This window comes from Dromiciops gliroides, chromosome 1 (genome assembly GCF_019393635.1).
Source record: "Dromiciops gliroides isolate mDroGli1 chromosome 1, mDroGli1.pri, whole genome shotgun sequence".
Classification (NCBI taxonomy): domain Eukaryota; kingdom Metazoa; phylum Chordata; class Mammalia; order Microbiotheria; family Microbiotheriidae; genus Dromiciops; species Dromiciops gliroides.
The window spans coordinates 258,411,919-258,427,944 of record NC_057861.1 but is presented as its reverse complement, the minus strand read 5'-3'; the positions used below and the strand labels follow the sequence as shown (position 1 = coordinate 258,427,944).

The window sequence follows — 16,026 nt, the reverse complement described above, 5'->3', positions numbered from 1 at the left end:
GAAAAGGTGGAGGGTGGACATTGGTGACCTCCTCCCTGATCTTCCACAATATAAGGAGGTCTGCCTGGCAACTCACTTTATCATTTCCCACTCAATTATTCCTTCTCTATAGACTAACTCCTTCTCTAGACTAGAATCTGTGGAAATCTCTTGGACTTCATGATCTCTATAAACTTATCATCCTGCAACATGAAATATACTCTGAAACTCTCATCTCCTCAGATCATCGCCTCCCAAACTGCAAGATTTCTTTCTTCCCCTATACCTGGATTCCTTCTTGGGGGTATGAGGAAAATAGGGATTATCTGATAGCTTTCTTTGCATCCCCAAGATTTTTCAAAATTCCCAGGGGGAAAAAAAAAGAAGCACGATAATATATGTTTATTGACTTTGACTGGACTGTCCCAGACTAAACAATGTAGAGCTATACTGGAAGCTGCCCAATGCTTGTACCATCAAAAATATCTACAATTTCAATTCTATGGCTTTCTGACCTCCCATAGGCTTTCTTGGGAGATCCCTCTAAGCTTATTGCTCTGTACACATTGTCTTGCAGGCTATAAATATCTGGGCTCTGGTCTATCTCTGGTCTCGCAGAGAAGCTACCTGGTGCTGCTTTTGTAGTCGAGATCTATCTCCCATTGTCCTTAGGCTTTGGGCAGACTTCTTGTGCAGTTCTGGGGAGGAAGATGTCACTTAATATTTTTTCTCATTATACATACATATATATATATATATATTCGAACTGGGTGATCTGCCTCTACTTCAGGTAGCCATCTTGAGCAAAAGTGAAAGAGACTCTAATTCTCTGATGAAATGATCTTTAATATCTCATAAAGGCCAACCTAAATATAACTGGAATTTTACCATGTGTTCCTTGAAAAAGCTCTAAAGACTTTTGAGTCTGTATAACATTAGTTGGAGTCTGAAGGCCACGAGGACTATGCTAACCTTCCTACACACATAACTATTTGCCACCAAAAAAAATAACCAAAACAACCTCATCTTATGAGAGTGGAGGAACTGACTTCAAATATCACCTCAGACTCTTACTAGCTATAAGATGCTGGGTAAATCACTCAACCCCAATTGCCTTAAACATCCAGGGCTACATTTTCAGTCTTCCTGATATATATCTAGCCACTGGACCCAGATGGCACTAGAGGATACAGGTTGTTGACCTTGCACAGTCCTCCCTCACTTAAATCCAATTCATGGCAAGTCATTATATCACCCCAATGTCAGGATCTTTTTCAAAAATGAAGTACATACATGCATACACACATACATGTATACAAACATATACGTGCATATATACATGTGTAAATATATTTATGTGTATACATGCATATATACAAACATACTCTGTGTGTGTGTGTGTGTATTGTGTGTGTGCACACACATAGCTTTTAAAGTCCCATAGAACTTGATCCCAACACAACTTTCTGGCTTCCTTGGATATTGTTCCCTCCCCTATACTATGATCCAGAATAATTCTTCTTACATAACTATATCACTCTTCTACTCAACAATCTTCAGTAGATCCCTGGTGCCTCATAATTACAGTTGAAAGTCCTTTTCCTGGCTTTCAAGGTTTTCTATTTTCCAGTACCACTTATTCTTCCAACCATATATCACATTATGGTTCTCTTTTTCTTGAACTCTCTAGCCAAACTCATCTGCTTCTGTCTTTTACTCACACTCTCCCTCATATCTGGAATGCCTTCCCTTGTCTTTCACAGGTTGAATTTCATAAGTGCTCTAGTTTCAAGGCCCAACTCCAATAGCATGTCCTCCAGAAAGCATTATCTAATTCTTTTTCCTTACATCCCACAAAAAAAGTGGCAACTTTCTGAGGCTTTTTAATAATGAGTCTTATATTTTGTTTATTACATAACATTGCCTATTTTCATTATATTTAGTTATTTTAGTTAGTAATATTGCCTTATTTTGTTTTAGTTAATATTGGCTAGTTAGTTAAATGATTGTTTCTAATAGACTGTTTCTACAGTAACTTTGTTTTCTCAAAACTTTGTATGCTTTCTAGTGCCTAGCACAATGCTCTATAGACTCTGAGTTCTTTATAATTATTTGATCAATCCATGACTATTGGAAATTTTAGATTCAACATACCATTTGAATCCATTACCCATTCACCTCTCAGTACATCTCAGTTACCAGTAGGAGGATCTACTAACTCCTTCTCTATAGACTAGAATCTGTGGAAACCGCTTGGTTTGGAGACTTCAGGATTTCCTTTGTCTCATCTTTCTCTCACATTTCATCCCAGTCTCTTCTATCATTCTTTCAATGTATAGCCCCTCTGCTTACCTCCCCCCCCCCAAAAAAAATAACCCTGATATTTAAACTTTCTTAGAAGGACTTTCCCCACCAAATCAAGTCCTTGCCAATGTAGTCTAGAGAATTTCCCTCAGGGCACAAAGCACCTTGGGAAATGTGGTTGTATTCATCTGAGGAAAAAGAAATACATAGTCTCTGCAAATCACACCAGGTGTTAAGAAATATCTGTAGGCACACAAAATAAATAGCTTTTTCTTGGACTAATACCAAAGTATTATGACTAATACTTTTTTGGACAATAGCAGCAATGGGAAATGAAATCAATTGAACTTTTGTTTCCTATATCTCTATGTCTAGCTAATTTGTGGAGAAATGATGAAGGTGTTAATGTGAATAGTGTTCATATCTCTGAGCACAGGTGGTGAAAATCCTGGACAAGACCAGTCATATACAAGATTGGACCACAGACAAAATTTGTCTGTCACCTATCAACCTTCATAAGAAAGCCCCACCTTCAACTCCTGATGACCTATTTTTTCATTGCCTTGCCCTTAGCTATCTATCCTATGGAAATTGATCTGATGAATATATTCGCAAAATAAGGTTAATGACTGGCGATATTTATGAAACCTCTGAAAGTATTTGAAATAAGATGCTTATAGAAAAAGACACAAATGTAAATGACACCATTTCACATACCACAGAATAGAAATTGGTTAATATTTTTAAAAGAAGAGCCTCTTCCGTGGTCAATTATGCACTCAACTGTGATGATTATTACAATGTTAGCTTTTAGTCTTAGAATTAATATGAAGTAGCATCCCTTAAGAATGTCAAGAAATGTGTCTCTCCCTCTAAATACCTTCCCTGCCTCATATCCTTTATACCGACCTTACATACATGCATTGATTTTTATACCCACCTCATAGTAATAAACATGCAAATCTAGTAAAAAGTATTTATTTTCTATTTTCCAGTATGCTCCATTACAAAAGTACAGTTTATTAGTAGTACATTAATGAACTTAAACATCTAAGTGACTGTTTGTCACAAATATTAATTTACATTTTACAAACATCCACCAAAACAATTAAAAATGAAATAAATATATTTATAGTTTAACTTTCTATTTTCATTGCAATTTTTCATATTTATAAAATATATAACATTTTAAATTTTATTCTCAAAAACAAATTTAAATGTGCAAGTAAATGATAGTGTTTTAAAATTTTTCAAGAATAGAAAGAAATCAAAAAGCCAAGATCTTGGAGGTATGAAATAGCAATTTTTTAAGAAGGCCTATTAAGTACAATGATCTTCATAGGAACTCAGGGGCAGTGGTTCTTAACTATGGGAGTTTCTATACTTACCTTAAAGAAACACAAGACTTCATTTGTACTTTTTAAGCTTCTTCAGCCTTCTGCTTTCCAGCAGCAGACCTGAATCAGTCAAGATCATGACTTTTCTCAAGGCCAGCACAATGTGGGCTTCTTTAAAATTTAAGGGTTTAACCTCTATGTTATAGCAGTGGAAAGAAATGATTGTATAAGAACTAAGAAACACTAAAATACATCTCTCAGCTGACATTGCTAACAAGGAATTAATGCAGCTTTTCAAGTAGCTGTTGAATGGAAATCCAATGAGCAAACATTTTCAAATTATGTCAGGAACACCTCTGAAACATGAGCATGGAAAGATTTATATTTCCCACATAAAAACTTTGGCAACTTTTGGCAACTTTGATGTTAATACCTAAGTGATATGTTCTTTTTTTTTTCTTAGCTATTAACTTATTTTCCAAAAAAAAAAATACCATTTGATAAAATAGCGATTAAAATGACATATGCATATATATGTATATATATATGTGTGTGTGTGTGCATATATATAATACATATATTTTCTTTAGCTAAAGAATGTAGATATAGATAATCTAAATCTAAATCCTTCAGCTAAGGGCTAGATGTAAAAATAAAATGGAATTGTCATCCCAGAGAGCAAACCATATGACTGTATAGATATTAGTAAAATTATGAAGTGATACTTTAACCCCTTCTATGCTAGATAATGTTTTGAAATGTCCCTTTTTACTCTGCAGTATGTACAGTATTGTACAGGGAGGAGGACTTATTTTATAATGCAAAAAACTCCAAGGCACTGAAGGGGTTAACATTTGTAATGCATGATTAGGTGCCTGAAGGTTCTACTATTCAAGTGTTGTATTATATACAACTGTAGATGTCTCTAGGGATTGTAATAAATAAATTTCATGCAGCTAAACCTAAATTATATGGGAATATAGTTTACCTGATCACTACTTCACCATTTCTAAGAATTCTCATCCATATAATTCAAACAATAATAAATAATAGTACTTATTAATTATATAGCAAAAATGAAACAAAACTATTAATTGCTATTGAATGGAATTAAAATACAATTTTTCTAATATGTGTGAAGGTGAACATGTAAAATACTAATTGTGCCTTATCATCCTTATTAAAACATCAGTAATAATAAGAATATGAATCGTACCATGAATTTTACCTCAAACTATAGTTTATATTCTAAATTTGAAAAGTATATATGTTTATGATATACATGTATATTAAGAGATCAGAATTTATGGGGGGTATTTTGTTGTTGTTTTAACCACCAGTTTGTATATTAGGGGATACAAATACATTTCTTTATATATTTGACATTTGGGTAACAGACTAGAAAAAAGTCAACAATCTATCTTCAAACAGGTTTCAAAAGGAATTGTCCATTTTTTTTCCTTTTTAGTCACAATTTTAAAAAGGTTAATGTTGATGTTCCAAATTAGTTTATATATATATTAGTGTTTTCTATTGAAATTATATTGAGCATTACAAACATGGAATTTCTCCTCCCTGTAAGAGTGATCCCTTATTCCCCATAGGCCAGCTCTCATGCTATATAATGGTAGACATGTTTACAAAATTCAACAGTTGGTTCCAGACAGTGGTGATAGATACTGTCTGCAATTCAATGATGGATTTCTGCTCTACCCCAAAGACATACTGCACAGTTGTCCATAATTTGGCCTATGTAGACTACATTTTTTGTAAACTTCAGTATGATTATATTAGTCTAAAATTGACTATATATAAATTAAAACATCAGGAACATGGAGCTGCCAGTTCTGTCAAATGCACAGGGGTAGAAGAGCTTCTGGTAAAGTATGCCAATCACTGTGATCCAGTATGCCCATCCACAGAGAATCAGAACAAACTCTTCTGACCAGTAGAAACATATGATTGTCCCTTCTCTACTTGTTACACACTGAAATCCTAGAGCCTCTATTTGAATGAACCTCATTACATTGGTTTGTTGGTAAATGTTTAATAACTGGCTCTCCAAAAAAAAAAAAATTGCACATGGGACACACTTAGTTTTAATCTGAATTATTAACATAATCTCCATTCCTTTCTTAATGAACGAAACAGGAAATTAAGCAAATTAAGTAAATTAAGCAAATTTGGTGTTGTTATTATTATTATTTTGCAAATGCTCACACTGAAAATTTTAACAATTGGTTCTTGAGATCCTGTAGGGATTCCAGTACTCCTCTGCTTCATTCATTATCTGGGATTTCATAAACCTTCCACATCTTGGAATTTCTAGATTTAGAGGAAATTTTCTATAGAATTATACAAATTGAGACTCTGACCTTATTTACATGAATAAAAAAATATTTAATTTGGCTTTCCTTTTCAAGTTGGATCCCACTATATATTTTTTTAAAAGCATAAGTTTACTCCTGCACCACCCTGACCCCTGAAAAAAAACTTTTTTAAATGTAGTCCTTATAACAATTTTATACTTGCTCAATTATTCTTTTGAAATCCACTATAGTATGGGATGAATAATGCCTTATAAAGTATTTTTTTCATTCTGCTGAATTTTTAATTTTGATTACTTATTATCTTGGGAGGAAGAGAAATAATTTTCTATACCAGAGTTTTAGATAATTTGAAGAAACTTTTAAAATTAATTTTGACATTCAAAACTTCTTTAATTTTATCAAATATTACCAATATACCTACTCTACAAGATACCATTCTGAGTTTGAAAATGAAAAGGTATATTAATAAATATAAGACCATATGTATATATCAGCTTTTAAAACTGAAATAATCACTTCTTTCTGAGGCCAAGTCTACAAAATTTCCCAGGCTGACCATCTACATTGCAATGGCTTTGTGAATGGTGAATTTATCTGATCTCCCAAACATAGAAAAATAAAATGTAAAAAATATTTCTGTAACCAAGTATTTTTCAAGATCACACCAGCAAACCATTACTCAGTTACCTGATAACATTAAACTAAGCAGTTTAGTTTCCAAATGGTTGCACTTTGCAGATACTGTCTCATACCATGAACATATGCTATATAATTTAAATATCCTGACCAACCAGAATTAATACTAATTGAAATAGAATTACAGAAGAAAATATAAAAAATTAAAATTGGATTATTAATAAAGCTTAGTTTTCAATAATTCAAAATATGTTTTTCAACTAAAATTTCATTAAATTATCACTGTTTTACATTTAGAACCTTTGGAAAGTATACTTTCTCACAAATATTTCAGGAAGGTTAAGTTTGCACACCTTATATATGTATGAGAAACAATAACCACATATTTGGCAAGTATTATCATAACACAAATCCTTCAATACTCAAAACATTTTGACCACATGTCAATTATAAGATACATTCCAAAAACACTAGGAATACTCTTAATAGACCCAAACTTTCAAAGAGCTAAGGCAGAGTGGTTTTAAAATAATATTAAAAAACTGAAAACAAAGGTCACCCTTACCTAGTAAGCAACAACTGACTTAGATTTAATGGCATCTTATAATAAATTAGTTAAAAGGACATTCTTTAAAACTGTAAAATCCCACTTTCTTTTCTGGTTCTTCTTGATTGGTCCTTAGAAATATTTTCCATTCAGCACATTTGAGAACCATTCAGGAATAAAATAAAACAATGACTGGTTACTCATATTCATATTTTTTGAAATAATATAATATGAATATAACATTCATGTGCTCTCTTTATAAATAAGTTATCCTTTAAGGGAGCTATTCTTTAAAGAAAAGGGTTTCCATCTTTTTTTTTTTAATATTAAGTCACACACACAAAGTAAACACCAAATATTTGGTCATATTCACAAATGCGTGTTACTGTAAAACTAATTTGAAAAAATGGGGGTGGGGCTTGAATATTCATATGAAGCTCCCATTAAAGCCATATCTTAGGACCAAGAACATGGTCCAGGTCAAGTAGTGGATCTTCGGAGTCTGACCAGTGGATGAATCACTGACAGTTCCAAATTTACAGCTTCTCCATTTTACATTCACCATGAGTCAAAACATCAAGAATATACAATACATTCTTGTATGATGATCAAGATGCAATCTTCAGAGAGTTAAATGTTAGTAAGATGATCTTGTTCTATCTTCATAGCTTACTTATTTCCTTTTCCTCTAATACTGGCATTATAAACTAGCTGTGCCATTGAACTAACAAATCCTTGGCTATAAGACTGTTTTCTAGGGGAATATGAGTACCTGATTGATTGATTAATTGAGACTGAGTAACAGAGATTTTCCCTTACCTATTCTCTCATGTGTTCTAGCCTTAGATTATAGACACTAGGCTATTTCAGATAGGTCAATAAAGCACAATAGATTAAAAATAAATTTCCTCACAATGAAGATAGAAATAAAGGAGCTAACAAACTCATTTGCATCAGTCATAATTAAAATAACATGTGGTTTTCATTTTAAATTGGCATTAAGGCCTATGTCTAGAAATTTATTACAGCAGTGATCCGAGATGAGAGGGGGCCAGTTCACATTTTGTCCATGATGAATTAGCATAGTTACCTCTTTACAGGTGGATTACAGATGACTAAAGATAAAACAATGAGAACAGAATGACAGTGTTACACACACTATGGCGAGTGGGTACAGGTTAAATTTTATAATAAGAATTAAAGTGCTTTCTTCTTTGAGAGGATACTTAGACAAATGTCTTTCATGCTAGTCTCTTTGTGGCCACAGGGGTCTGTCTCTTGCTTGCTTTATGTCACTTATAATACACAGACGGGGTATTAGTTCAGGCTCAGGGCCCAGCACATTGTCATAGAAAATAACCTGGAAAAAAGAAAATGAACATTCCATTTGTAGTTTTTTATGGGCAGTTGAAAATTTTATTGGATATTTAAGTGTTCCTTCATATCATTCATTTTTTGTCTCTACTTTTGCTTAAAGCAGTAGGTTGATACAAATAGATCATAGTAAAAGCATATCCATCCTATGCTTGCTTTCAGCTAAGGTTATTTACAGATGTCTTGTAGAATTGAGGAATTCATGATCCATTGTGACGTTTCTTTCTGCCAAAACTGCAATATGGACTGTCTGTTGAATTGGTGAATTTGTGGTTTTTCCAGGGTCTAGCAGTGATGAACATTTGTACAGTTTATGTATTTGCGGCAGTATGAAGTGTGGGGTGTCAGGTTGTATATTTCACTTTGCCAGTAGCAGCAGAGGAAGCAGAAGTAGAAGCAGAGGCTGAGGCCTGATTGCCTAAATATAGAGGGTCCAAACAAGCCACTTTGGCAGCAAAGAAGGAATGAATACAATGGAGAACAGCAAACAGATTGGAAAACTCCAACTCCTGAAAGGAAAAACAGAAACCAGGTTACATGAAAATATCCCAGCCACCAGCTTCCTGAGAAAATTCATAATAGCAATTAATACAGCTGGGTATCATGCCTAAAACAAGGATCAATCATTTCACATATAGAAATCACATGTTTTATCAATCTTATAAAAAGCTAATTATATGTTTGATGCTGTTTCTTTCAACTAGTGGAACATCAACAATCAAAAAATCAACATAAAGGGACAATGGTTTCGTAAGTTACTTCGCTATTAATGAGCAATGTATGGCAGTAGAATGCCAAATTATAATTTAATCAAAGTGAATTCTATTTTGGGGGGAGTAGACTTCACAATCAAAGAGATAGGGTGGTTAATTTATAGGACAAGAAGGCAACCAATAGCGTTAATGAGAGTACATGGGTCCCCTTCCTACTCTGAGGCTGCCTACAGGGAGAACCCAGACCAAGGAAATGATCATTAAATTAGACTGAAATGGCAAAAGTAGTGTTTTCCTGCAAGAAAGGCGAACAAGCAACCTAGGGGACCTCTCTTTAAAGCCCAGTAATTTGGTCCCAGAGTATGTTACCTCTTCCAGTTTGTCAGTGTCATAATCCTTTGTTGTTATGCCTGTCTCTGGCGAAGACTTTTTCACTGGGCTTCTAGGCAAGCTGCTTCATTTTTGAGGCAATTCAGAGGGAGTTAAGGTGGGCAGTTAATGAACAGCTGGTCTTAGAGTTAGGAAGACCTGGGTCCAAATCCTCCCTCAAACACTTACTGTGTGACCTGGTCAACATGATTCTGGTTAGGTCATATAACTTTTCTCAGCCTCAGTTTTATCACCTTGTAAATTGAGATAACAATAGCATTTACTCAGCAGGATTGTTGTAAAGATTGTGGAAGCAAAATAAAAATGATTTTTTTTAGCTTCTCTAGAAATGTTAAAGAACGTTTTTCTGGTCTAAAAAGGACTTTCTAGTCTTGACGTTTGAAGGTGGAATGTTGAGGACAAAAGGGGTTTCTTAGGTAGATTAAGGTATAACCAAAACTTTGAACAAAGACTAATTCTTATCCCATTTAGGTCATTCATTGCCTTCCTCACCTCAGAAATAATTGGGGTATTAACAAATCTAAGGGTGTTATTTCTACCCTGTGAGGTGATTGACTCTATGGCCCAATTTTTTTCCCAATCAGAAAGGATTTAATATGCTAATTTCGAGGAAAAGCATTTTGTTTTGCTACTGGAAAACACTTTAAGGTCATGGTCAAGGGAAGAAAGAAATAGTGGTTAACCCCAACTTGTATTTTAACATATTATGATGATTTCCTAGTTCAATATCTTATTAAATGTTACCTAAAGTGATCTTATGGTAGAAAGTCATGTCTGAAGGTATGGGGAGACTATGCCACTTTAGACTTTCTTACTAGGCTAGACTTGCTTAGATATTAGGTTAATGTTAGATTAAATAGAATTCTTTTGGTAGACTTGCACCTACAAGACAAGGTAGAATATATTTTTATCTTTTTATCTTTTTCTTCTTTTTTTATTTTTTGGTCAAATGAGGTAGCAAATGCATTTAACTTTGCAAGCACTACAGACATGGTAGCTTTTGTGAGAAATGCTTACTTATAACCAATATCTTTGGGAGATTCAGAGCTTCCCTTTTTCTTCCAAATGCCTGATTTTTCAAAGTTCAGTTTCTCTTTGATAATAACATTGCATTTAACTCTCTTTACCTTGACCAGTCTCCACCTAACCATGTGAGAAATTTAATATAGGGCAGAGAAACTCATTGTGTTCTACTCAAGCTTGGATAGAGATAGATCCTTTTGTCTAGATGAATAGGCCTCTTAGACTAAGGAGAGGCCAATGATCCCCCCCAACACCTGGTTGAAGAGGGAAAATATTCTTTGAATTGATATACCAAGATGAGATAATCCCTCTGTTCAGGGTTTTCTTCTCTACCCCACTGACCACCTACTGTTTTTCAAGATTATATAAACTGTGAGTCTGCCTTCCATGATTGTTTTGGTCTGACAGAGACAGCCAAATTACCATGCTTTTAATAATAATCTGCTGACTTTATTAATAAAATGATTAAATTACCCAGAAACTATATCATACTTTTATTTATTACACTATTATTCTCATTTTTATGCATAGTTCTGAAGTGCTAGAATGATGATTCTTGTCTCACATAATATCAACAGCTATATTCTTAACAAAATTTGAGGTAAGAATAGATTCTTTCTTAGGTTTTGTTCATATTTCAGTCCTATGATTTGTCATAGATTTCATGGAACTTCAGAAATAAAAAGGACATTAAAGAACACATATTCAAAATCCCTCTCTTTATATCTGTGAAAATGATACCCAGAACAAATAAATGACTTTCCCAAAATCACATGGGGAATGCTAGGTCTCAGACCCATGTCTCCTTACTATCCTACCCAGAATTTCTACTTTTATATCAAATCTGTCTTTCATTAGCATTTTACATACCCAAATTTCAGTAAATCAATCTATAACATTTTTTGAGCAGTTTGTATGACTTTTATTTTTTGTCATGCTTTTTGTTTTATGAAGCTGTGATTTCATCAGTATAGGGAAATTATAGCATGGATGTGTCTTCTATTAATACAGATCTTAAATGGTCTGTAATGTGTATCCTTAACTGTCTGGGCCATTGGGAGGTTAAATGACTTGACAGCATTTCAGTAGCGGAACTTGAAAACAGGTCTTTCTCTCTTTAAGACAGGCCTCTGTCCACCACGGCTGCCTACCTCTCATTGTATTGCATGCTATACAGTGTAGGGTATTTATAGAACTACAAAGGAATCAAATGGCATCATACATGCCACTGATATCCAGAGTACTACAATTAAATAGGAAAAGAGAAACTACAAATACACTGTTTGCAACTGTAACCTCACTCCTCCCACCCACTTACCACCCTCCTCTAGCTTGGGATGTGTTTTGTCTTAAAGGATACATCTGGGGTCACATCTCCCTCAGCATGCAGGTCACACTCTTTATTTATTTCCTTTTCTCTCCTTAACCCTAAACCTTTTGCAATCTGGCTTCTAACCTCATCACTTGACTAGAACTGTTCTCTCCAAAGTTATCAGTGATCTCCTAATCTCAAAGCTGGAGGGTCCTTTCTCAGTTGTTACCTCTCTTGACCTCTTTCCTACATTTAACACTGTTGATCACTTTCTTTCCTGGATAATCTCTCTTCTCCAAGTTTTGGTTACATACTTGTCTTTTCCCTACTAGTCTGTTCCTTATTATTTTCTTTTGGTAGCTCAACATACATATTATACCATGTAACTGCATCTAAAAGTGTTCCCCAAGGCTCTTTTCTGGATTATCCTCTTTATACTCTTGGGTACCTCATCAATTCATAAGGGTTTTATTATGATCTCAATACGATGACTCCCAGATTGATATACTCATGCAGAGTCTCAAATAGACACCACCTTAGTTCACGCCTTTATCATTTCTCACCTAGATTATTGCAATGGTCCCCTAATAGGTTTCCCTGAATGAAATTTCTTACGCTCAAGTCCATTTGCCCCAAAGATGCCAAAGTAAATTATCTTAAGCACAGATCTCATGATGTTATTCTCCTACTCCACAAAATCCAATGTCTCCTATTACATCAGGATGAACAAGTCAAAATGATTTCTCTGTTCCTTAGACATAAGAATCCAGGATCTCTCAACTCTGAGCTTTTTCATGGGCCATCCCTTATTGCTGGAATACATTTCTCCTAATCTCTTCCTGGTAGGATGAATCTCTTTCAAGATTCAGCTCAAGTATTATCTTCTACAAGAAGAATTTCATAGGCTCCCCAATTGCTAATATCTTCCCGCCCTTAACTTCCGTATATTTAACCATCCTATATTTTCCTATTTATTTTTCATCTTTATATTTATTCCATAATCCACACATACATATGTATACACAATACATATATACAAATGTTAGATACACACAAAGGTACAACTATATATACATATACATTTATGCCCATGAATGCATACAGACTGTACATGTATATATGTGGATATATATATTATATGTGTTGCTCTCCTCAGAAGGAGTGTAAACTCCCTAAGAGTGGGGATTTTTTCATTTTTTTGTATTTTTATTTTGTATGCTCAAAGTTTAGTCCAGAGTAGACACTTAATACATGTAAGTACATATTGATTGATTAAAAAGAATTTTTTTTCAAGTGTTCTGTTTACCTCTCAGAAACTGGTACATTTGCAAATAAATGTGTCTATGTAAAAATTGAAAAATATGACCCCCCCCAAAACACACAAATAAATGTGCCTATATACAAATTGAAAAATACAACCCCCCAAAAAAAAACCCACCTTGAAAATGAATTAAAGGACAATTCAAACCTAAATGAAAAATCAATATCCTGAAAAAAAATCTATTATTGCCAGCAGCTAAAGGCAAAGTAAATTAAATAGTTACATGACACTTGTCTGATATTCAGCCTTTGAATCACAGGCTTTGATGAGTCAACATTCATCTGAAAACCTACTGGAGCTTGACCAGAGGAAGTTGATAAGGTTGGTCATGGATCTGAAAACTATGTCATATGAGGAACTATTGAAGGTAGTAGAGCCTGTTTCAGTTTCAGAAAGGAAGACTAAGTGGAGACATAATAAATAGTTGGCTTCAATTCTTTGAAAGAATATAATAAAAATGTGGAAAACTGTAAAGAATTAATTGTTATTTGAGGTTTTTATGCCTCTGTGCGCATTGGCCTAGAGCTCCGCAAACAGCACGGTGCTCCACCCACTGGTTGTAGCCATTGCCAGGGATTTGGCACCTCACCTCATCACCACTCACTGATGCCTACATGGGCCTGGCAAAATTATAATGATTGGAAGCCTAGTGAGGGCAGTCATGTGACTGTCAAAGCGGCCATCCCATTTGCTGGGGCTGTGTAGAGTGTTTCTAGGTTTGGGGGAGGAGAATTGGGCATTAGATGTGGAAGTCGAAAAGCAACAGGTGTTCTGCTGCGTATTTCCAGTTGATTCCTGGGCGGTGGTATTTTTTCAGGTATTATAATTTCCCTTTCCCCATTTTATTTCCTTTCCCTTGATCCTACTGATCCTGTTTGTGTTTTGTTTTGTTTTTGAAGTTCGTTCTTGTTAAAATAAATCTTGTTCTGTTTTGAGGGAGGCTGCTGGTCTCCTTCCTTGCCCCAATATTGTGGCAACCCACTTAGCTAGCACTCCCAAATTAAAAATTGTTCCCCACAAAACTAATTAAATTTATTTTCTGTTTCTGTAAAGAGTAGAAATTAAAGGGAGACAGATTTTGGGACCATATAATGAAGTATTTTCCTAGCAAATAGAGCTGTTCCAAAAAGAAATGGGCTTCCTTAGCATCTCTGGTCATATGTACCAAATCAAAGCGCAATGACTTATTATTCTTATTAATTAATTCATACTATCTGATTTTATTGTTCCTATGAAACAAAAAGAAAATATTATATCTAGTACTCTGTTAGACACTAATTTGTCCAAGATGCCTAAATTATGTTTCTTGGCTGTTTATAACTAACATTATTATGAAATATTATTTTTTCCTTTGCTAATATCCTTGTTTCATTATCTTCTGAAATCAGAATTAGCCAGACTCAAGTTCTTTTATTTTTCAGTCAATTAAAAAAATGTTTAATATATAAAGAAGTCTAATTTTTGGTTTTGGAATATTCATTATCCATATTTTTATACTGATTCCTGTGGTATGCCATTTGACAAGGTAAATAAGGGGAGATGGTTGATGCAGGACTATGGGACACTAAACAATGTTTATTCTATATTTCTTTGCTTTCAGTACCTGGAAGATTAGGTTGGATTTGGGGGTAGAAGGATAAGCAGGAAACAGAATTATCAAAAAATTCTACCTTCATCAAAGTCATAGTTGGAGAATTGGAGATTACTAGACTTAAACTATGAAAATAATGTTGTTTCTTGGGCATTCATACCTTTGTATGAATTGTTTAAATCAGATTAATATATATCTGAGAATTTCCTTATTGGTTTTGCTTTTTGGTATTTTTTGTAGGGCAATGATGAGAGTTAAATGACTTTCCCAGGGTCACACAGCTAGTAAGTGTCAAGTGTCTGAGGCTGGATTTGAACTCAGGTCCTCCTGAATCCAGGGCTGGTGCTCTATCCACTGTGTCATCCAGCTGCCCCTGAGAATTTCCTTATAAAGTGGGAATATTCATTGGCGAGGTGAGAAGGAGGTGAAAGGAAAGAAATGAAAAATAAAAAAAAAAGAAAAGGAAGGAAGAGGCTATGCCACCAATTGTATTGAATTCAACTCCACAAATATTTATTAGATATTTATTATGTACATAGTACTGTGTTAGGCTAGATGAAATTAAGAAGAAAAAAATATTGCACAGTCTTTGCCCTCAAGGAGGTAACACTGAATTCCTTTTCTTCTCTCTCTTGGGTTATCTCAGTTCTTCTCCCACTCCCCTTTTCATTACTGGTACCTACTTGATTACCCTACTTGTGTGATCCTTTAGAATTTTTTCTACAGAAATGTTAAAGGCACGCTTCACTTACTAATAGCTGATATTTATATAAATCTCAATAAATTATCCAAAGCTCTCTTAGGTCAAAAGAAATACTTAACAGGTCTGTTTATTAAGTAGTTAGATTCAGGGGCAGCTAGGTGGCACAGTGGATAGAGCACTGGCCCTGGATTCAGGAGGACCTGAGTTCAAATCTGGACTTAGACACTAAACACTTACTGGCTGTGTGACCCTGGGCAAGTCACTTAACCCTAATTGTCTCACTCCCCACCCCCCAAAAAAGAATGATGATTAAGTAGTTAGATTTAAACAACTCCATGAGTATCTATGTCCTAATAACTTAGTGTCCATTAAGAAGTAACAATCTCTTTATTACATTTTTAACTAGTTACTGACTAATGGGATAAATGTGTCTTTTGGGCAGTATAAAACTGCTTGAATGAAATTA

The 16,026-nt window shown here is 34.4% G+C and overlaps 1 protein-coding gene across 8 annotated transcripts in view; it reads right to left on the bottom strand.

Annotated features, from left to right (window-relative positions):
• Positions 1–3,271: 3,271 nt before the first annotated feature.
• SNTG1 (syntrophin gamma 1) overlaps positions 3,272–16,026 on the bottom strand; it is a 1,086,140-nt gene continuing 1,073,385 nt past the window's right edge. For all 8 annotated transcript variants that reach the window (XM_043977923.1, XM_043977920.1, XM_043977919.1 and 5 more), the window contains one exon: positions 3,272–9,016. In XM_043977923.1, coding sequence (XP_043833858.1) covers positions 8,852–9,016 — 165 coding nt within the window. In that variant the 3' untranslated portion in view covers positions 3,272–8,851. The remainder of the gene's footprint in view (positions 9,017–16,026) is intronic.